The sequence below is a fragment of the Pelodiscus sinensis genome, chromosome 16 (genome assembly GCF_049634645.1).
Source record: "Pelodiscus sinensis isolate JC-2024 chromosome 16, ASM4963464v1, whole genome shotgun sequence".
Classification (NCBI taxonomy): domain Eukaryota; kingdom Metazoa; phylum Chordata; order Testudines; family Trionychidae; genus Pelodiscus; species Pelodiscus sinensis.
In genome coordinates this window covers 39370795-39393848 of record NC_134726.1, presented here as the reverse complement: position 1 = coordinate 39393848, position 23054 = coordinate 39370795, and the positions used below count along the sequence as shown (strand labels likewise).

Below are 23054 nucleotides of genomic sequence, written 5' to 3'. Positions count from 1 at the left end.
AGGGTCCATGAGCCAGCAGCGCCAACCAGCTTGGCGAGACAGGCCCCGCAAGTCGTGAAGGTGCCTTAAAGCCCAGGAGATCTGAAAGCGAACACAGCCGGGTTCTTTCTCTTTGCCTCCTGGGCTTTGCGCCTTGAGGGGGCTCGGTTTCCAGCTTTCGCCCCATCACCAGCGGGGCTGGAAATGTACCGTTGTATGTTAAACGGAAGGCTGAGATGCTGGTATAATCACATGACTCCAGCTGATGGGGCTTTCTAGGAAAAAAAGCCCTTGCCCCTCTTTAATTCTCCTGCAGAATACCTCGTCAGCCCAGCCGCTTCAGGAGCCGCTGTGGAGCCGTTCAGCCGAGACAGCTCCCGAGAGCTGGTCTTTTGGGTCAAGCCGCCAAAAGGGCCAACGTGAATTAATTCACCCAGCTCCAATCTGGTGCTCAAGCAAAGGCATTTAATGGACCATGCTCAGGTTTGAGGGTTTCTTCTTCCCATTAGAGCTGTTAAAATAAACCTGGGGAATACAGAGCTGCCCCATGAAAATGCAGTTCTGGGTTTTTTTTAAGAGTTTTTTTTAAAAACCACACACACGGGAGAACACAAGTTAACCGCTAACCCGCCACCCTGAAACGCCTCTTAAAAACAACGAATGGTCCCGCAGTACCGTAGGCAACGTCTCCACTGCAGGCTGCTCGCGCAAGAGCACGTCCACACCTCAAAGCGCATCGCAAAAGCAATGTGCTGTTGTGCAAGAGAGCGTCCACACTGCATGGATGCGCTTGTGCAAGAAAGCTCGGATGGCCATTCTGTGAAAGCACCTCTGCTTTTTCCACTAGGGAAACCCCCTGCACAAGAAACCCCTCTGGAGCGTCCACACTTGCCTTTTTGTGCAATCGCTGTAGCGCAAAAGGGAGTTGTGCCGCATAGAAGGAGCATTACCTATACCAGCAAAAGCCCTCTCTTCTGCCGATTTACTTGTGCAAAAGCGCATTTGAGGGGTGGATGCTCCGCAGGTTTTTGCGCAAAACCCTTGCAGTGTAGACGTAGCCTTAGAGACCAACGGACCACGGCGCTGGGCTCATGAGCTCTCGTGGGCACAACCCACTTCTTCAGCGGCCTGGAGTTTGTGGGGTTCCACAGAAATAGCAGAGGAAGGGGGGATGGGGAGGGAAAGGAGAAGCAAATTGGTAAAAGAACAGTCCGAGTGTCCAGGCTCGCTGAAGCTGCTGCAGTGGGGTTCCTCTGCCACTAAACTCTTCCCCCGCCGAGCCCCTGAGCAGAACTGACGGCGTTCCTGGGAGCGCTACAGAGCCGTGCCTTGGGAGCAGCCTGCGAGGGACGGGAGGCCTGGCAGGGGAGGTAGAGGCCCGCTGCCTGGGCAGTCCTGGTACATAGGGTTGGCCCATTTCAGCGCCGGGCAGCAGTGAGGCGCAACCTGCTAGACTAAGGGGCTCCCGAAAATTACTGAGACATGGAGAAAAATCCCCTTCCCAGCTCCCCAACTGGCTCAGGGCACGGGCTTGCTCTCGGCGCACGTTGCCAGCTGTGCAGAGGGGGCGGGCGTGGTTTCAGCTCTTCCCTGTCCCCCTGTGCTCCTTGGAGGCCAGGAGAAAGGCTCCACCGAGGTGCTAATACCTGAGAGTGCGACACCCGTGCCTGCTGATTTCCTTTGTATTTAGACACGGAATTGGTAAAGTAACCTCTTGCAGTGTGTGTGTGTGTTCAAGTGGTGTGCGTGCTCTCATGCATGGGCTTGCACTGCAGGTGTGTATAGACGGGCTATCGTGCATGCTTGTGCATGGGTGTTTGGTGCACATGGATACCACGTCTGCACGTGTGGGTGCACAGCTGTGAGTTTGTAACGCACGGGTCTCCACTTGCACGTGTGTGTTGCTGTGTGTATTTGCACACACGTTTGTGGTGGTGCAAAAGGGCCTCCCACCTCCACTGTTAGGCCCCTTTCGTATAAACACCCCTTCGTTTGCTGGCTTTCCGGCTGCAGTGATTACCCGGCGCCCCTGGCTAGCTGCAGGGCTCTGCCTTGCCTGGGAGGGCTGCCAGGTCTGTTTTCATTCCGCCTCCTCGCCATCGACTGCTGTTGGCAGAAGAGCTGCCGGAGGCTTCAGCGCCTCGGCTCCCGGAATGCCAACAACGTCCCGAGCCGGCTGCAGCAACGCCGGGCCCAACGGCGAGGAAACGCTGCCAGAAAGAAGCCCTCTCGCTGCACCACGGCCAGGGCCTTGCTCCTGAGGCTGCAGCGGAGGATACCAGGCATCTTCCAGGAGTGGGATCCGCCCGCAGCTGCTTAATGAGCCCCGCCCAGCCAGGGGCTCAGAGCTCCGCGCACGGTGCTGCCTGGCTGGCTGGGGCTTGTTAAGCAGCTGCGGGGCCGTGCTGCCACGCAGCTTAGAGGGAACCCTGGGCGGGAGTCCCGGATAGACCTGGGAGGGCCACAGGAGAGATGTTTAAAGATGCTCATCAGCTGTAGAATGATTCCTGAGCGGCCCTGAACCAGAGAGTCTGCCAGACATTGGGAGGTCAAGGCTCCCCTCCTGGCTGCCCCCAGCCCTGCCAGGGTTGCGCTGACCAGGGCTGTGTTCTCCACCGTGCTGGCCCACTGCCGCCGCGGCTGCACTTCTCACTGTCCGCCCAGCCTCTGACCCTGTCCAGACAGGCCACGAGTGTTGCCATGGGTTTTAGAGGTGTAACCTGCACTGCCAAACGAGGTGCAGTCTCCACTGGGGGGGAGGCCAGGAAACCTCGCAGGCCCTTACTGATCTGCCGCCAAAGGGCACGAGGGCGGGGGGTGGCTCAGGCAGCAGAAAGCTCAGCTCCTAGCCTGCTCCGGGCCTCACAAAGGGGGCATCGCTGGGTGGAAAGGAAAGGCACGGCCACGCTCCCAGGAGTGTCACCCCTTGGGAGCGCGATGCCGTTCATGTTCCGTGAGTTCGCGCTCTCCCCCGAGGGGCGCGTGCAGGCTGGGCGTGGGCCAGGCTAGTCGGCGGGGGGCAGACTTACGTAGGAGGTACTCGGCCGTGTCTTGTTCGTAATCCGCATCCTCCGGGAAATGGTCGATTTTTTTGCACACTCCTCGGAACGTTCCTAGGGAAACACAAAGCCGGGGGGCGTCAGTGGGCGGGCTCAAGCGCTCTCCAGCCCCACCCTGGAGATGAGCAGAGATGGCGCGTTGGAGGGCCATAAAGCCGCCTCCGGGCTGCACGCGGTCACCGCTGGGCAGGCCTCCGTCGGGTCTAACACCAGCAGCAAGGCTGCCCTGGGCATGACTCCGGACCTGCCTCCGTGGCCTGTCTCTGAGGATTTGCCTTTAAAACGCCCCCCTTCCCCGCAGGGCCTGCGTGGGGGGCAGGGCCCAAGATGCGGCTTTTCAGGACCATGTGGGGCTGTTGCCTTGCTGCGCTAACCACTAGGCCACAGTGGCTCCTGGACATTCCTGGGACGCTCGGGGTCGTGATTGTCCCCCAAGGAGCACAGCCCTGCTGCGCCGCAACAGCCGTGTCTCTGGGCTGCCCTGGAAGCCTTGGTCCTGGTCGGGTGCGCAGCCAACCATGCACCGGGCCCCTCTCGGGCTGTGGCGCCCCAGTGGTCTCCCTGGGGCCGGGGGCCCGTTGGCGGGAATCCCAGGCCCCTGGCCCAGGGGGTGGAGGGCGATCAGTGGAAAGGGTCACGTTCCGTCATTGCCCCTCTGCACGCGTCGGTACCGCGCTCTCGTGTGCCCCCTGCCTGGCTGGCCCTGCGCCCTGGCCGGTAGCGCTCCTTTCGGGGTTCTGCAAAGCATGCTGGGACACACTGGAACCAGGGTTCTGCCCCCCCCCCCCCCGCTCCCCGACTTGAAGTGGTTTCCATCTGAAGCAAAATTTGCAATTTGGTTCAATGGCTCACAACCCCGCTCCCCGGGTATATTGGCAGCCGCTCCGGAAATGGGGGGGGCTCCTTTTGTGTGAGCGGCAGGGCCTCTGCTTCCTTCACCGCGCCCCGACAGCTGGGGTGGGACCCTGGTGGGGCCGGGGGCTGCTGCCCTGCTGAAAAACCAGCCTGGGGCCGCACAGAGCTAAGCAGCAAAAATATGTTAAAAAAACACCCCAACCCCTCACTGGTGCGGCCCCCGACAGAGGGAGAAAGCCCCTCCCCACGCCCCCTCGCGCACCACTTCCCGGAGGGGCCAGGCTAGTAGATTTTCTGAGGCCCCCCCCTCCCAGGCTCTGGGGTGAGGCTAAAAATGAGGGGTTCAGTGTGTGGGAGGGGGCTGCGGAGATGCAGGCTTAGGGGGTAGGGTCTGGGCGGGAGGGAGGGGGCAGAAGTGGGTTGGGAGGCTTGGGATGGTGGTAGGGTGCAGGGGTGGGGGGCTTGGGTGGGCGGTGGGGTGCAGGAGCAAAGTGAGGGTGGGGGGGTTGTGGCAGGAGCGACGTGGGGGTGCGAGGTCTGGCTGCAGGTGGGTGCAGGCTGGGGTGAGGGGTCTGCCCAAGAGTTAGCGGTAGGGGGTCGGTGGGAGAGGGAGCACAGGGCTGGAGTGCCAACACCGGGCCCCCAATGCTGGGGGAAGGACGTCTTGACCCTCGGGGGCCACATCCGACCCCTGGGCCTTCGGTTGCCCTAAGGGATTCAGCCGGCCTGTGGACTGGCTCCAAGCTGGGCCGCTTGCCCTCTGGCTGGCCGGCCGTGCCGCACCGGGGTCTGTCCTCAGCCCTGGTAGTACTCAGCAGTTCATTCCGGCTACCTTCGCACGCCGCCTCGTGCGACGTGACACACTCGTCCCCGCAGCCAGGCGGTGCCACCCCTGCCGCCCGGTGCACGCCCGCAGCCGAGGAACACGCCTTCGCTCTCCTCCGTTCCCGTCCAACCCAGCGGGGCTGGCCACGGCTGGCTCCCTGCCCTTCGCTCGGGCGGGGCGGAACTGCCCTGCAATTCCCGGTGCCCGTAGCTAAAACCCTCCCAGGCCGTTCACACCCCTTGGCCTGGAAAGCCCCCGAGTGCCGGTAGGGCTGTGAGAGGGCGTGTACGGACGGAATCGTGTAAGCGCTGTTAAGCTGGCGCTCCGCATGCACCGGCGCTGCGCCGCCCATGCTGCAGCCTCTGCTACAAAGGCAGCAGCGTGGTGGGGGGGTGGGGACGGCTTCCCGGGAGCCAGTGCGTATGGGATGTACCGGGAGCCTGCGTGTAACCCTGACCGTAAACTGCTAAGCCCAGGCGCATTGGTTAACCGCGTACACGGTCACACCTTCACAGCCCTAGTGACGAGCCCCTCGGTTACCCACCCGTCCGCCCTGGGGCGGTGCCCATCCGATCCAGGGCAGGCGGTGCTAGCTCCTTCCTGGCCCAGGTCTGCTGTGCTAAGTACCCCCGCAAAGACACCGACCGCCCAGCCCCAAGCCCCACAGCAAACGGGCCACCCCTCCACCCCACCCCAGGGCTCCGTGTCTCGCTGCTGCCCTGCAATGGACAGACAGGCAGGCAGAGTGCTGGAGCTGGGGTGGTGGGTATAAGGCCGGGGGAGGCCAGCCCCCCTCCCCTGCCCCCCGACGAAGGGCTCGCATGTGAGTATCTGTCTGCCAGAGATCCACGGCCCCCGGCGTGACTGAAAGGAGGCCTGTGCCGATGCCTCACCTGGCATGCAGGTGTGTTTGGGTGCAGAGCAATTCCCACAAACGTGAACCGATCAAAAGGCCCGGCGACTGCCCCTGCACGGGGCTGCCTCCTGGGAGAGCGGCTGGGAACGGCACCGGCAGCAGGACAGCCGCCTGGCCAGGTGTGGGACGAGAGAATCCGTGGGAAAAGCTGGCCTCATGGGTAGAGCCCTGCACAGCTGTAACTATGTGGGTCCGTGTCCGCTGGAAAGACCCGCGATCGACGCCCTGCCTCGTGTGTGCAGCCGCATCCGCCTCTGTGCAGCAGCAGGCCGCCTCGCCGCGCCTCGCTCGGGTGGGGGAAATCGCGGGGGGTCATTGTCCCTCTCTGCTGGGCAGCGTGGTCAGGACAGGGTGCTACTCCTGCCTCCCCCCTGCTCCCTCTCCTCTGCCACTGCAGCGACGGCCATGCCACACGTGGGAAAGGCCAAAGACAGCTCACGTGCTATTTCACGGGGCCCCGTGTGCTTCGTGTCGTGTGAAGGCAGCAGCGGCCCAGATGTGGTGCTGGCCAGCGTTGGGGAGAGGTGTTCTGTAGCTGTTTGTGGGGACGGCTGGGAAGGAGCCGTCAGCCAAGCGACAGACCGCGCCATGCGCGGCGGACGTGCGAGAAGGGAAAGGCACGCGAGGTCCCGGCTACACCTAGCAGCATCGCTTGGTTTGTCGGCCTGGACGACCGCAGCGCCTGCTCCCGCTGTGCAGCGGGAACCTGCCCGTCATGCCGACCCTCCTGACCCTGGGCATGCAGGCAATATTTGCTCACTGCTTGGCTCGTGATACCCTGTCGGGAGAGGCCCGGCAGCCCCCACGGTTCAGAGAAGCTGCATCCAGGTGACTGGTTGCAACAGTAAGAAAACGTAGCACGTGTCTCCAAAGCACACGGCAGACATGACACAGGCATTGTCACAATACCTGTCCTGCAGGGCACCGTCATTACAGAGGGGGGAAACTGAGGCACAGGATGAGTCAGTGCCAGAGGCACTGTTAGAACACGGGAGTTCCTGCGCTGACCTCTAGCCCATGCTGTGTCTATCCAGAGGCAGGGTTGTCCGGGGTGCTGTCCGGGGTGGCAAGAGCACTGGATTCTACTTTTGGCTCTGCCACTGGTTTGCTGAGTGGCCCTGGGAAAGTCACTCCCGCTCGCTGGGTTTCTGTTTCCTCTTTGCCCCTGGTCTATTTCTACTCTAAACTCTCCAGGGCAGGGCCTAGCGCTCACCATGTGGTGTCTGTACAGCACCTTGCGCAACGGGGCGCTCGCTCACCAGAGGCCCCACTCCGGGATCAATAATAAATAATCATAAAAATCAGCCAGTAACTGCAGGGACCCGGGCAGCAACCTGAAAAAGCAGCCCCCCCCCCCCGGGGGAGCAATGGCCGTGTGCCGGGCAGTCGTTTGTTTTACGGTAGGTCCCTTCCAATACACCCATCCCTGCAGGCCTCCAGCGCAAACACAGCCCGTCCTCTCCCCCCCCCCCCCCCCCAGTCCAAACAGCCCTCACGCCCGGCCAAACGAGCCCCCTACACGCAGCTGCTCCTCCAGGGGAGGTTTCTCCCAGGGCTACCGTCTGCCAGGGCCTTTGGTAACGGGCGTGCGTGCGTCTCCCTCGCCCCTCGCGGGAAAGGGAAGGCTGTTCTCGCAGCAGCTCGGTGGCGGGAGGGTAGAACAGCAGCACGGAGCGCAGCGCTCCCACGGTCTCATCCCGCCCATGGCTGCCGAGGCAGCAAAGCCTCTGAGCTGGGGGCTCATTGGGCTCCGTCTGGCTTCCACGAAACTGCCTGTACAGCCCTTGGCTCAGAGCCGGGGGTGCCCTGGGCCAGCCTGTGGACGGGACGGCTCTGCCTGTGTTCCCCAGGGCTCCTGCCACATGCCAGTGACATCAAAGAGTATTTACAGGCTGGGAATCTACCCAGCGTGTGGCAGGAAATCAGCAAGCGAGGATTGCTGGCCGTGGGCCCTATAGGCAGAGCACCTGGGTGCCTGCCCAGGAGAGAGGCTGGTGCTGCCCAGCTGATTGGCAGAGCGCCCACTGCTGGCAGCATGTGTTTCTCTTGGTGGTGCACATCTGCACGTGCCTTAGTGCACATAATTTATTCCACACAGAGATGGAGGGGGGACTAGAGGGCTCGCTGATTGCTATGGCCAGATGCGACATTCAGGATACCAGTAATGCTCCCGTGATGCGTGTCAATGTGTCCATTTCAAAGGGGGCTTACAGTAAGGGGTGACTGGACGTTAATAGAACGTTGCCGGCGGAGGCCGGGTCCCCCTCCCCACGGCCAGACAAGGAACCCCCTTCTCCAGCTAGGTAGTAGAACAGGAAAGAGCCTTGAGACGCGCACCGGGAGTGATCTGGGGGCTGGAACAGTTGCCAAGCAAGAGGCGATAAAAAGACTGGGACCGTTCTGCTGGCAAGAGGGCCTGTGACAGAAGGCTAGAAAAGCACGTCTGGTGACAAGGATGCTGTTATTTCCCCTCCGCATAACACAAGAACCTGAGTGTGCCCCCTGAAATCACCAGGCAGCAGGTTTAACACCAACACACGGACGTGCTTCCTGACATAGGGCACCAGCAACCTGTGGAACTCTTTGCCAAAGGATAACTGGGTTCAAACCAGAACTAGCTGAGTTCATGGAGGACTTGCCCCTCAATGGCTAGTAATCACAATGGTCAGGGATGCAACCCTGTGCTTCAGGTGTCCCTATAGCTCTGGCTGGCAGATGCTGGGATAGCGCAATGGGATGGATCGCGCCACCGTTGCTCTGTTCTGCTCATTCTCACAGAAGAACCTGGATGGCCACTAGCAGAAGACGGGGTACCAGGCTAGCTGGACCATTGGTCTGACCCGGTATAACCATTAATGTTACCAGGACTGTGCTGTGCATGCCCTGACCGCGTTGGCTGTCCCTGTGCGTGCGGCCCATGGGACGTGCGCCGTGGGGCACGCTGCACCAGTGGTGCCTGTAAGCTGAGCACTTGGGCACCACCCAGCTGACAGGCAAAGCTTCCACAGCTACCCACAGCTGCACCAAGTGTTTCTACTGGTGGTGCACATGCCTCAGCGCACAGAACAAAATGCATCCCGCACATGGATGGAAAAATTTAGAGGAAACGTTGTGGTGCACCATTACGGTGTGCCGGCCTGACTGCTCACAGAGAGCCCATGCTGTGGCCATACACGCACGTGTTTGCTGAGCCTCAGTGTGGCATGTGCGCGTCCAAGCCGAGAGGAGAAAAGATGCCGCGGGACTAGCTAGAAATTGCTTTCCCACAGCAGAACTCACATTTCAAGCAGCCAAATTCAATCCAGATTGTCAAAAATGCAAATATTGTCAAATCACGAATAAATTCAGGGAAATTGGAATTCGTTCCACACATACGCAGTGCACAGCCTGCCCCCACCACACACTGCGAAACACACTGCGAAACACACGGGCCATGTGCAAAGTGGGAGGATCGTTCACCCGCCAGCGGGTCCTACAGGGCTCACACCAAAAGAGCCGGATTCTTCGCTGCTGATTAAGGAAGACGGCTTCTGCATCACACGAGTCTAAACACTACACTGGCTGCACTTCGAAATCAATTTGTCACCTTCCTGACGGCTCCTGCAAGCCCACTCAGCTTCCTGGGTGTCTGAAAGTGACAAGAAGTCTGAGCTCCAGTCTGTTCAATACAGAGCTGCCCTTCGTGCCTTTTAATGGCTGGAAAGTGCCTATTAGTGGAGCGTGCGGTGCCCAGTGTGTGGAACGTTACAAGATTATTTTCCAAAGGCACTGACTCACTCTAGCACTGAACATCTCCATCTGTGATAAACTCCTGGGCAGGGTCACGGGGCCGGCGCTCATTATCTGATTAGAAAGAAAAAACCCTCAGCGCTCGATCCAGTGTGCATGTGCGAATGCTCCGTTCCTCGGGGCCGCATCTCTGCGGAAGGGCTCTTTGTCGGTCTAAACCAGCGAGGGGAGCCTACTCAGTGACTGGCCAAAGGACACAGGATCGGGGTGCGGGGAGGGAAGGGTGGAGGGAGAGAGGGTTACCCACATGGCTTTCATAGAATCGCAGAGTCGTAGATGATTAGAACTGGAAGGGACCTCGAGTCCAGTCCCCTGCCCCCCCCTCCCGGTAGGACCAAGCACCGTCTAGATCATCCCCGATAGGTGTGTGTCCAACCTGCTCTTCAATGTCTCCAGTGATGGAGATTCCACAACCCCCCAGGCAACTTATCCCAGTGTTTCACCCCCCTGACAGGCAGGAAAGTTTTCCTGTCTGTCCTGAACTAAGGATCTAATAGTGCAGTCGGTTAACCGATTCACCGATTAGCAAAAGCTTATAGGTTAATGCTATAGACTCCACGCATTTCCCCCCTTCCTCTTGCCAGTTAATTTTTTAGCAGAGTGGCCAACAGCCTGGCTCGGTCCTGGCTCACATCCGGTCTGGAACCTACCCCTGCTCCAGCTCTGCATTTAAAGTGTATTGGGAGCCAGATGGGCAGGCAGCCTGGCTCAGCTCCAGCTTGCGCCAGGTCCAGGAGCTCAGATCCCACCTGGACGGGGGCTGCTGTCACCCCGCGCTGCTGCCCCTTTATCAGAGGCAGCAGCGCAGGGTGACAGGCAGCCGGTCCTCAAGAGGAGATGGTTTTTAAAGTGGCTGCCCTCACTGACCAGCTCCCACCTGGCACTCCGCACTGCTGCCTCTGCTACAGTGGCTGGGGGCTTCTCGGGAGTGAGGCCGGATCCCTCCCTTGTTGCGCATTCCCAGCCCCTGACAAACAGAGGCCACGGACACCCTCTCTGCCCATCCTGGCTAATAGCCATTGATGGATCTAACCTCCATGAATTTTTGACCCTTGTTATAGTCTTTGCCTTCACAACATCCTCTGGCAAGGAGTTCCACAGGTTGACTATGCGCTGAGTCAAGAAAAATGTCCTATTTGTTATAAACCTGCTGCCTGTTCATTTCATTTGGTGTCCCCTAGTTCTTGTGTCATGTGAAGGTGTAAATAACAAACTTCCTTATTCACTTTCCCCGCACCAGCCCTGACTTTTTAGCCCTCGCTCATTATCTCCCTGTTTAGTCGTTTCTTTTCCAAGCCGGAAAGTCCCAGTCTTATTAATTTCTCCTCAGACGGAAGCCGTTCCATACCCCGAATCATTTTCGTTGCCCTTTTCGGAACCTTTTCCAATTTCAATACCTCTTTTCTGACAGGAGGCGACCGCGTGTGCACACAGTATTCGAGATGTGGGCGTACCACGGCTTTGTAGCACGGCGATATGATATTCCCTGGCTTATTCGCTACCCCTCTCTTAACGATTCCCCACGTTCTGTTGGCTTGTTTGACAGCAGCTGCACAGTGGATGTTTGCAGAGGACTCGCCGCGCTGCCTCCCAGATCTCTCGCTGGAGCGGGAACAGCTCATTTAGGGCCCCTTGTTGTACATGTCTAACTGGGCTCACATTTCCCACCGTGCGTTACTTTGCACTGGCACGTGGACACGGAGTCAGCGGCCGTTTCTGGGCTGGTGAGACTACGGAGGACAAGCAGGCTCCGGACACGCCCTGCTGCCATCCCCACCACGGGGGGCTCTGGGTGGAGAGCTGGCGTCCTGCTTGGTTCGGACGAAAGAGCCAAGTGCCGGAGCCGGAGTCAGCGTGGGGCTGCTAGGAGCCAGCGGGAGACTCATGCCCACCTGCAGCTGCTGGCCGAGGGCTGAGGCGCTGGAGGGGTCTGTGTCCCCGCAGGAGGAAGGGCGAGCTCAGAGGCGAGGAACGGGGCGTGAGAGCAGGGAGGGGAGGCAGGGAAGGGGTGAGGAAGGGCCAGCCCGGGGAAGGAGCGGAGGGAGGGCGAGAGACAGACAGACGGACAGACAGCGCGCCCCTGGGCGGCCCGCCCCCCCGCCCAGCCCACCCCCACCCCACGCCGCATCTATTTTATGCGCTGACATTTCTCTAGGATTTTTTTTTCCGCCACGCTATTCATTAACCCAAGACCGTTACCGCAGCAACCGTGATGTCACATGACACCCGAGGAAAAAAGGCCCCGTGTTTGAGCACCCGCCACAAAGAGCGTTTCGTCTGGAGGGAACGGGCCGGCCCCCGGCGCCCAGCCCTGGCCTGCTCCCCCCGGGCCCGGGGCAGTCCTGTCCCCCGGACGGGCATTTCCCCACCCAGAGCGGCCGGGGTCGGAGCAGCTCGGCCCTTCCTGCTCCTTTGGCCTCTAGCAGGGAAGCCTGGGGCCAACGCGTCTCTGGCTGCTCCAGCAATCCAGGCCGTTTCGGACGCCCGCGGGCCGCCCGAGGACAGGCGGCCTCACCCATCGGCAGCGAGGCACATGTGGAGCGCCAGGCCGGGCGGGTCACCCGGCTGTTGGAGCCGCTTCACCGGTCCCTCTGCTTTCTGAGTGGGGATTTAAGTCCACAGCCCAAACAACACTTGGGAGAAAATAAATCGGTGCTACAAATTCAACCCTGCCCCCGCCCCCACTCCTTCGGTCCAGGACAGAGAGCTCTCCACCCACCTCTCCAGCCACTGGTGAGACCCCCGAGTCCCGTTGCGCGTCGCTGACAATGAGCAGGGACCCAGGGGAAGGTGCCAAGCCCCCATAATACTGAGGACGTGTTCCCGAGGGAATCAGCTCATGCCAGAGGCTTCCCAGCCTTTACCCCAGGTGGGGCAACTGTAGAAAGCGTCCATTTTATATTTGGCCCACTGGAGCTAAACCTGCAGCAGGGAGTTCCGCACCTAACTCAGCAAAGCAGGTGCCGAGAACACGCCCCAGTTGTAAGTGACTTTCTCTGGATGGAGAAACACTCCCACATCTTTTGGACCTGTAGGATTTAAGGCATCTCCCGGAATTTCTGTAGGATTGAAAAACTAACATCAAATAAGATTGACAGCAGCTTGGCCCTCTCCCATCCTTTCAGACTAATCCTCATACTGGGCACTGTTTACCCTCACACTACACACTGCTTCCCCTCACAATGAACACTGAATTGCCTTGCACTGAACACTGCTTCCCCTCACACTGCATCCACTCACACTGCACACTGCATCCACTCACACTGCCTTCCCTCACAATGAACACTGAATCCCCTTGCACTGCACACTGCATCCACTCACACTGCACACTGCTTCCCCTCACAGTGAACACTGAATCTCCTTGCACTGCACACTGGTTCCCCTCACACTGCACACTCCATCCCCTCACACTGCGCACTGCTTCACCCACACTGCACACTGCTTCTCCTCACAGTGAAGACTGAATCTCGCACTGCACACTGCTTCTCCTCACAGTGAACACTGCTTCCCCTCACACTGCACACTCCATCCCCTCACACTGCGCACTGCTTCACCCACACTGCACACTGCTTCCCCTCACAATGAACACTGAATCTCCTTGCACTGCACACTGGTTCCCCTCACACTGCACACTCCATCCCCTCACACTGCGCACTGCTTCACCCACACTGCACACTGCTTCTCCTCACAGTGAACTCTGAATCTCGCACTGCACACTGCTTCTCCTCACAGTGAACACTGCTTCCCCTCACACTGCACACTCCATCCCCTCACACTGCGCACTGCTTCCCCTCACAATGAACACTGAATCTCCTCGCACTGCACACTGCTTCCCCTCACAGTGTGCCTCTTTACACTGCTACACAGTTCTCCACTGAGTTTCCTTTGCTGCTCCCCAGTGGCACCAGCACCACCATAGTGCAAAGCAGTTACCCTGTGATTTTAGGGTTTTCACCTACCTTGAAGGGGGGATAAACAAGGGCAACAGACCAGTCTCTTTCGGGGCCTAAACTGACCATTGAGGCACTGGGAAGGAGGCAGGAGCGTCTGCTGCATGTAGTCTATTCCCAAACTCCCCACCGCAGGGTTTCACACCCCTTCTTCCTGATGCAGCTAGTCCTGGCCACGATCAAGGCTGGATCGCGGGGTTGGGGTGACAATTCCTGTGCACCCGGGACTCAGGGGAGACCAGTGCACTGCAGTAAAGGCCTGAAAGACTCTCGTCAGCTCAGCCATTGCTCGGCGCCCATCTCCATTCACTGTCACTTCGGGACACTGCGCCCGCGTGGGGATGTATCACAGCCGCTTTGCAATGCCTGGCCACAGACCCCGCAGGGAGTCCAGAATTAACACCACAAAGCTTGGGCGTTTCAAACCCCAAACCCACGTCCCTGAGCTCCCTCCAGTTCTCATCATCCTTGACCCTGGCAGTGGCTGAGATGTAGCTCTGGATCCAAATGTTGCAGCTTGACTTCATCTCTAGTTAACATGGGCCCCTGGCAGCATTCTCTCGCATTGTTTTTATTTATGTGCAGAATAAATATTGTTCTGTGCACCGAGGCCTGTGCAGATGTGCACCACTAGTAGAAACACAGCCAGTTGTGGGCTCGCTGCTGATTAGCTGAGCAGCACTGGAATCTCTCCTGGGTGGCTGCATAGGACAAGTGGCCACAGGGTGTGGGGGATGCGGCCGTGGAGGGATCTCAGTGGGCCCCAAGGGAGCTGCCAGAGCACAGTCCCTCTGACAGTCAGGTCCCACATGCAACAGCCAAATGACTGGCCATGTGTGAGGCTGTGAGGTCAGACTTGGCCTCACCCCATGAGGCACTGCCCCCCTCCCTGGGGTAGATCAGAGCGTCACCGCATGGGCCCATGCTCCAGGCTGGGGAACCAGGGATGCCAGGGATGCCCCCTGCCTGCCATTCTGGGGCTTGTCATTCCCACACATGGCACAGGCGTCGGAGCCGCCACTGTGCTGCTCCCAGCTGAGTCCCGTCGCGCTGCGTTGATTTCATCCCCGGGCCGGGAGGGACCGAGCGAAGGCCGACGCCTCCCGCCATTATTCATCTCTGCTCAGCTGTCCCCGTGTTGGATCGCCGCAATTTTCTCACCGCCTTCCTGTGAATTTTGATTAGGTAACTTGGCTTATCACGGCGCACCACCCGGGCCTGGCCAGCCCTCTGGCAATGGCAGCGGCCTGCTCCGGACCGGCACACCGGTGTGCGACGCACTCCAGAGAACACGAGGGCTTTCCTCTGCTGCCGCAGCAGGCCTCCTCCCCGGCCTTTCTTGGCACGAGCGACATGGTGTCCGGGGCCACGCTGGCCGAGCGGGCTCCCAGCAAAGCGATTTGGCGCGTCACAGTCTGTCAGGTGTAGCCCCTGTCTATTCAGCAGACACGGCTGCCGGGTGTGGAGCACAGAAGCAGCAGCCTGAACCGTCCCCCGAAGGAGCATTCCTCTGCCAGGGCTGCTCAGCCCACACTCTGGATCCTCTCTCCCCACACAGCCACTCCCAGCTCCCCCGTACCTGGGCGGGGCAGGGCTCCACTTGTCTCGCTCTCCCAAGCCTCCGGGGGTGCGGATAGCGGCGCCGCCCTCGGGCTGTCTGCCCTGTAAGTGCCCATGTGAATGGGCCGCCAGCGGGGCTCTCTGGCACGGGCTCCTGTCCCGGCGGCGCTCACTCTGCAGCTGGGCTCCGTGACTCAGCAGAACCCACGGACTCCTCCCCCGGCAGCATCCGTGGCAGCTCCTGGGCCCAGCGATGCAGGCTCCCGCTGCCAGCCAGCTGCAGATGGTGAGAAGGAGCCCATCACCCACTGGCTGCTGCCGCGGGCTCCCTGGGGGCTGACTGACAAATGGGCGAGGGCCCACGGGCCTCCTTGCTCTCCAGAGAAAGCCTCTCCGCTCCTGCAGCTCCCCTCGGCCTCCGGGTCGGGGCCCCTACTCTCCCCTGAGGCTGCGAGTAGTGTCGTGTGCCGGGAAGGCAGGAGGCCAGGGGGCCTGGGAGAGTCTGGCTTGGGGCCGGCGCTCGTCACTCTCCCACAACCACTGCCATGGCTCTCCGGCACGACCAGCGGGCGTTTTCTGCTGGATCACCATGGACACGAGGCTTAGGAATCCGGGTCCATCCTCCCGCCCGCAGGGAATCCGGATCCATCCTCCCGCCCGTGGGGATCCGGGTCCATCCTCCCGCCCGCGGGGATCCGGGTCCATTCTCCCGCCCACGGTGGACCTGTGGCCACAGCTGGCCCAGCCTGTGCCCAGCGAGGCCGAATCTGAAGGCGATGCCGCGACCGGCTTGCGCCCACGGGGGCTTTGGAGCCTCTGTCAGACAATCAAAGGGGGACACCTGGCGTTTTCCTCCTCTGGTGTCAGACAGGCTAACAAGGCCCCTATCCCGGGGAAGAGACAGCTGATCAGGGCTTGGCACGAGCTGCCGAACTTGACGCGGCAGTAACACCCTCGGCAACATCACAAGCCCCTTTGGGGGCCTGGGGCACCGCTGGAGAAAGGGGGGAGGCTCCAAAGTGAACCACAGAGCTTGGAGAAATGGACAATCATACAAGAACGCACCTGATCCGGAGCAGCCTTACCCCTCCCCAGGGCTGGGTACTGGCCACACGTGTACTTCGGGGGCCCTGCGTTTCTTCCGCAACAAGGAACATCTCCATTGCTAGCACCCGTGGCAGGGCACACTGCAGGAGAGGGCATTCACTATGACAAATGTAACACCCACATGCAATCCTGGGCCAAGGGCCGGCAGCCAGCTTCCTTCAGGTGACGCTGCACGTGCTACACAAATAGGCATGGGCATAGTGACGTGAACAGGTGTGCGTGTGTGCGTGTGCGTGTGTGCGCGTGCACACGGGTGTTTCTGTGTGCGTGTGTGCATGCACACGGGTGTGTCTGTGTGCGTGTGCACACACTGCCCTCTACTGGGTGCAGTCAGAACTGCTCACCTGTGAGTCAGGGCATCTGTCTGGAAAGCACTAAGGGTGACTCTCCTGAGGCTCCCCTAGGACAAGGGACCGGTACTTGGGAGCAAGGGGCTACAAATTCTAGCTCCACAACTGCCCCACCGTAGTGCACAAGAGCCGAGTGACACCCGTGAGACCGGAGGCAGACGGGTAGTTTGGACAGACCCCTCCCTTCTTTGCCCAGAGTAGGTGGGTGCCAGAAAGGCCACTCAGGAGAGAGTCCAATGAGGCCCAGCTGATCAGCAGAGTGCTGGTGGTACACATCAGCACATGCGTCGGGGCACATAAAATTTATTCCACACATGAATTGGAAAAACGTCTGCACGTGGATGGAAGAGACTAGCAGGAGCGTTGGTGGGCGTTGCACAAGTCACTTGCGGAGTCCAATGACTTTCCATGGTGCTTTTCTTTGCCTCCGTACAACCGTGACCCGGGTGTCGAGAGGTGGGGGCGAGCGTGCTAGCTACCCAGGCACTAGGAAATATTTTGCAGTGCTTTGCAGACCTGGGCTCTGCCTGCCGCAGGAGGAATCCCCTGGAAAGCCCCGGCCTCTGAAATGCCATCAATTCAGCCGTACGAAGAAAACGGCCTAAAGTTGCTGGTGTGACATTTACAAACCGGGGGGCACAGAGAGTTCACCGATGGCTCCTCCCATCTCCAGCTGAGTGTTCATCCCGGTTCCGCTGCTCCCCCGTCATGCCGGATAGCCTGGGAATGCGGCGCCGTCCCTGCAGCGCTGGGCCGTGCACCGTGGCGTTATGTTCTCCCATCAGTTCGCATTAAATCGGAGGCAGGGTATCTGCTCCCCACACAGCAGCGCCTGCCCTTGGTCCTGCTCTGCGTTCCGGCTCCGCTTGGCCACCTTGCAAGTGGCTATTAGCTGTGCATGGGTGAGGAGGAGCTGGCTGGAACACCGAGCAGAGGGCTGGGAAAGGAACCTGTCGGCAAGCGGTAAAGGGGATGAGAGCAGCTCACGTTATTTCACTCTGTTGTCAGCATCATAACCGGCTGGCGAGTTCAGCGGAGAGGCTAAGGCGCTGGAGACTCAGCTGCCCTCTTGCCCTGTGTGGCGGAGCCCTTGACGAAGATTTTCAGACATGAGCTGTAGTCCTTGGTGACTGGAGTGGGGATTCTCCGCTCAAGGTGGCAGGTTTTAATAGGCAGCAGGTTTAAAACAAACCAAAGGAAGTCGTTCTTCATGCAGCGCACAGTCAACCTGTGGAACTCCTCGCCAGAGGATGTGGTGAAGACCAGGACTTTCCAAAAAGAACTAGATACATTCCTGGAGGACAGGTCCATCAATGGCGATTAGCCAGGCTGGGCAGGGATGGGGTCCTGGCCTCTGTTTGTCAGAGGCTGGGAATGGGCCACAGGAGAGGGATCACTTGATGATTCCCTGTTTCTCTTCACTCCCTCTGGGGCACCTGGCCTTGGCCACTGTTGGCCGACGGACACTGGGTTGGATGGGCCTTTGGTCTGACCCGGTACAACCGCCCTGATGTTCTTAAGATACCATCAAAGCCAGTTGTTCAGAGTCAGGTTCCTTTGACATCCGGGCCGCTGGGTCCTGCCGGGTCCTCCGGCGGGGAATATGTGCAGCTTGCGCTGTCTGTGCTGTGTTGGTTCTGGGGAAATGGGGAGGGTTCCAGGCTCCAAAGGCACCCTCAGCGTCCAGCATCTTTCGCAGCCCCCAACAGCCTCATGCAAGGTCCACTGACATCCAGGGAAATCCCAAAGAATACTTTCTATTGACTTCCATGGGCATTGGACGAGGCCTTATATATTAACAATCACCTGCTGTACTCCGGTGCTCCCCGGGTCCTTTGTGTGCAAGAGCGGTGTTTCTTGATGCCCAGTCCATGGCCGGCCCCTGAGATCCCTGACCCAGGTTAGGAAAGCAGCAAGCCCGTCCCTGCTATCAAATAGGCGGAGACACTGAGCGAGACAGGCCCAGCAGCCTCCCTGTGGGACTCTCGCTTCCAACCGCTGCGCACATCAGCTGGAGCCTCTGGGTAGCAGAGGCGGCAGAGTAAACTCACCCGATTGCTACAGATGTTCTTGCGCCAGTGAGGCGTGCCGGCGAGGAGCGGGGCTTTTCATTCAGATGGGAGCACGCGTGCCATGCAATTTGCAATTCCCTGCCCGAATCCTATGGCGTGTGTACAATTCCCAGTTGTGCATTAAACGCTACCCTCCTGCTGTCATGTGTGGTTCAGGCTCTCCAGGAGCACTGGGTGTTGCAGTGCCGTGGTTTGCTTGGTCAGGCTTTGGCTGGGGTTGTTTCAGTCGGTTCGCAACGATCGTTGTTGGAGGACTGCCCTCGCATTGTGTTCAGCTCCGGGTACATCTAGATTGCAGAGTTTTTCCGGGATACCAGAGGTATCCGGGAAAAGCTCTGCCACATCCAAGGAACGTGTCTGTTTTCCAAAAAAATTCAGAAAAGCAGACGTGTTTTTTCGGCATCCCTGTAACCCTAGTTCCACGAGGAAGAAGGGATGTTCCGAAAGAGGGGTTTCCCAACATTTGGCCCTGTGTAGACAGGCCAATTGTCAGAAAAGCCTCCTTTGGAAGAAAAGTGGAAAAAGATACACAAATTGAACTTCGCAATTTGCGTATCTTTTCCCACTATAACTTTGTAATCTACACACAGCCTCAGAGACGGGCAGGTGAGTAGTGGGTTGCTAGCGGTTATACAATTTTATCTCAAGGCTGGTGATATTTACTGGGCTTCATACTGCCCTAGATTCTGGAGCTATGTCTACACCCCGGAATCCCCACTTTTCCCTTCTGGCAGCTTCTGCTGGGCCCACCTCTGTGGTGACGTCGGAGCCTGCTTAAGCGAGGGCCCGGGTAGGGAAACAAGAGGAAGTCAGTCAAGGCCCTATGGGTTCCAAATGAGCATAAAATAAACTTTTTTCATTAACCAGGTTAGAGGGTTTATTCCTTCCCCCTCCCACTCCTTGGTCTCACATGGCCAGCGAACAGCAATCCCGACATCAGGAGAGAGAGACAACGTGATGTTTATTGGGGTTTGCTGCCAGCAAACACGACTTCAACTTCCTTTCCTTTTCCTCTTGTTTCCCCCCTTCATGTGTGTCCCTAATATAGGTAGTACCATTCTCAGCTACGCCTTCTCCAACCCTGAAAGTTAACTAACCAACCCGTTGGCTACGACTAGACAGGCATAGTTTTCTGCAAATGCTTTTAACGGAAAAGTTTTTCCGTTAAAAGCATTTGCGGAAAAGAGCGTCCAGATTGGCACGGAAAGCACTTTTTGCGAAAAAGCGTCTGTGCCAATCTAGACGCGGTTTTGCGCAAGTAAGCCCTGATCACCATTTTCGCGATCGGGGCTTTTTTGCACAAAACAATACCGTGTTGTCTACACTGGCCGTCTTGCGCAAAAGCATTTGCACAAGAGGGCTTTTGCCCCAACAGGAGCAGCGTAGCATTTCCGCAAGAACACTGACAACCTTACATGAGATCGGCAGTGTTCTTGCGGAAATTCAAGCGGCCAGTCTAGACGCAGCTGCTTTTGCGGAAAAACTTGCCAGTCTAGACGCAGGCTTAGTGTAACACGATTCTCTAACCAGTTATGACCCACCGCCTTCACTAGTTTACACCCAACAAAATTAATTATACAGGAAACAGAAACAAAGACCTAGATCGAGACCATTCAGGTGAACAATAGAGAGAGGAGGAAAGCATAGGCCTTTACAGGCAGGCCCGAATATCTGTGTCCTAACAGACCAACGTACATTTGTAGCTCTGGCGGTGGAGATAGATAAGCTTGAAAATATAAACCCTATGGGGGGGGTCAAAGGTCAGAAGACCAATAAAGAGACCTGTAGGGGTGCAATTTAAAGATAAACTTCCTGAGTTCATGGTTTTCAGGACCCTGGATTCTTGATTTTTTTAGCATTGGGAGCCGCCATGTTGCTGGTCCTGTTTTTTAGCGCAAAGCCGTGAACCGGGCGTGGAACGAGGAGGGTAAGATCTTCCCTACACGAGAAAATCACTCTCCTCCCGCATGCTGGTACAAAGACTTAGCACGGAGGAAAAACCTTCCAGGAAGGCCTGAATTTGAGACCTGAGGTCCCTGCGCACCATGCCAAACTGGGGCGAGTGCAGGACAGCAATAGTTATGCTCAGCTCTTTTCATCAGGAGATCGCAAAGCATGTTACAAAGGAGATCAGGCGCATCGTCCCCATTGTAGAGATGGGGAAACTGAGGCACAGAGGTGAAGGGAACCATCTGAGGTCACCCCGCAGACCAACTGGGAATAGAACCCATTCTTCCAAGCCCCAGTCCTCTCTGGTCTCTGCGAGGCCCTTAGTTTACAACTAGGAGAACATCCAGGGTTTCTTGCCTCCGCTGCTCAACAAGAAGGAGACATTGCAACCTTCATTTTAGTTGCTTGAAAATAAACTCGGAATGGAATCTGTTCCCGTGTCTGCAAATAGACGCTTAAATGCCAAACTGTTGGGTTATTGGATCTTTTCTTTCTCTCCCGCGCCTCCCCTGCATCCTGCCTGGGGAGACAGAAAGCCAGAAAGACAACGATTATCGCTTTCCCTGTCTAAGATCCATGTTACCGGGAGACCCAGGGGCATTTGGAGTCAAACTGGTTTGGCGGGATTTGGATACTCGGGGATTAGCTGCATCTTTGTAGCCTTCCTCTGGTACCTGGTACACGAGCACCGTGTTTGAGCGTCTGGACAGAGCGGTTTGGGGGAAATAGTAAAATACATAAACACGGACAGAGCGACACCAAGCAGCCGTGAACCAGCCGGGCCTGCCAGCCCCTACAAAACCCCGCTGGAGCAGAGCACAAAGCGGCATGCCTCGTGCTGTCCTACCTGCATTGCTCTTCCGCACTGACACTGGGTTGGAACCTCCTCTCACGTCCCCCAGTGCTTCCCCTCAGCTTCCACGAGGGCCCTTTGGGCGGAGCAGAAGCCGGCCCTGCCCCTGCACATGCGGGAGACGTGGGCTCGCCTGGCCAGCCCCTGCCGAGTTAGCGATACCAATTATCCCGAGATGGGAAGCAACGTGGCTCCCTGCGGCTCCTCTTTCTAGCCCGAAAGGCAGAGTCTGAGCTCCCTGCCCGGCGTTCCCGCGAGCCAGACCAGCTCCTAGCACCTAGGCCTGGGGGAGACAAGCCCCTGCCCCCTGAGACCCTCCCGTCACCCCTCCAACTGTAGGGGTATTCCCCCCGAGCACAAGGAAGGCATGCAGCCCTGGCCCTCCCAGAGCACCCCCCCCCCCCCAGCCTCTTTAGCCTTGGGAGGGTTTTCAGTGCAGAGCTGAAGGGGGCAGGGCTTGGAGTGTGGGCGGGGCCAGCCAAGCAGTTTGGGAAGGCAATGCCTTCCCCTGCCTCTTACACCCACCACCCATGAGGCAAAAACCAAGCGAGGCTGAGTGGCAAGTGCCCCCAGCCCACGGCCATGAGCAAGCAAGCCAGAGCAGCTGCTAGAGCCACGGAAAACAGAGCACGCCCAGGCCTCGGGGAAGGAGCAGGACGTGGCTTGAATTGTGATGGCTCAGTCTTCCTCATAGCCCAGGGAAGCTCATGGACACAGGGCAGCACCTGTCCTAGCGATGGAAATGGCTTTGTCTGCATGCTTCAGCGCATTGCTCGCTGCCTCTTTCCATATGCAGCTGCTTGCATAAATTACACTGGGGAGCAGCTAAAATAAGACGAGCCATGTGAGAGCGTTTGAAAAGACAAAGCCTCCCTGTTACTATCTGTTACGCGCTGCGCTCGCGCTCCTCCTTTCGCTTCCCATGCACACGCATGGTCAACGTGGACGCGGAGCAGTGGGTCCAGACCAGCGCCATTCACAGGGACCTTACTCCCGGTGACACCAGTGTGGCTAAGGCACCGTTCAAGTCATTGGCACGGGCTCACGGTCTCTCTCTCTCTCTCCCCACTCTCCCATATGGGCATCTCTGTGCAATGATTCAGTTTTGAGTCTAAACGGTTTGACACACACACACACACACAGACACACTTTTGCACTGATTTTTTCTCACACACACTTTTGTACTGAATTTTTCTCTCACACATACTTTTGCACATAATTGCTCTATCTCACACACACACACACTTTTGTACTATTTTCTCTCTCTCACACACTTTTGCACTGAGTTTTGTTTTTTTGGGGACCATACAGTGCCACCTAATCAAGACACCAGCACATGCCCTTTTGGTGATGCAGCCCCCTCTGGGCAAAGGCGCGGGGGGACAGGGGGCACTGGAGCGAAGGGGGCAGCCTCAGCCAGAAAGCAGCAGCAGATCGCACTGAGGCCGAGGGCTAGTGGGGATGAAGGCAAAGCCAAGTGGCAGAAGGAGGCTTGAGTGTCTGCCGTAAACTTTTGCTCACCTGCAGCTTTTGGCCCAAGCCCTAGAAACCGGATTTGTGCAGGGGGCCTGCAGGATCAACTCCCGCCAATCGTGCCTTCCGCCGTGGCACAGAGCAGAGGGGCAGTGGGGGGGCTGCAGCTTCCCTAGCCAGGAGCGTACACCCCAGCCCGAGGGGCAGAGCCAATCAGACCAAACTTGCTACGGCAGACAAGCCGATGCTGGGCCGCATCATCACGGCTCGGCGTGCCTTCACACGCAGCTTTGCTCACTTCCTCCGGAAGCTGCC

General features: G+C 58.5%; 1 protein-coding gene across 1 annotated transcript in view; it reads right to left on the bottom strand.

Moving 5' to 3' along the window:
* The window catches only part of CACNG3 (calcium voltage-gated channel auxiliary subunit gamma 3), a 69855-nt gene that overhangs the window by 5775 nt on the left and 41026 nt on the right, over positions 1 to 23054 (bottom strand). Inside the window, exon 2 of the mRNA XM_075899915.1 lies at positions 3009 to 3092. Coding sequence (XP_075756030.1) covers positions 3009 to 3092 — 84 coding nt within the window. The remainder of the gene's footprint in view (positions 1 to 3008; positions 3093 to 23054) is intronic.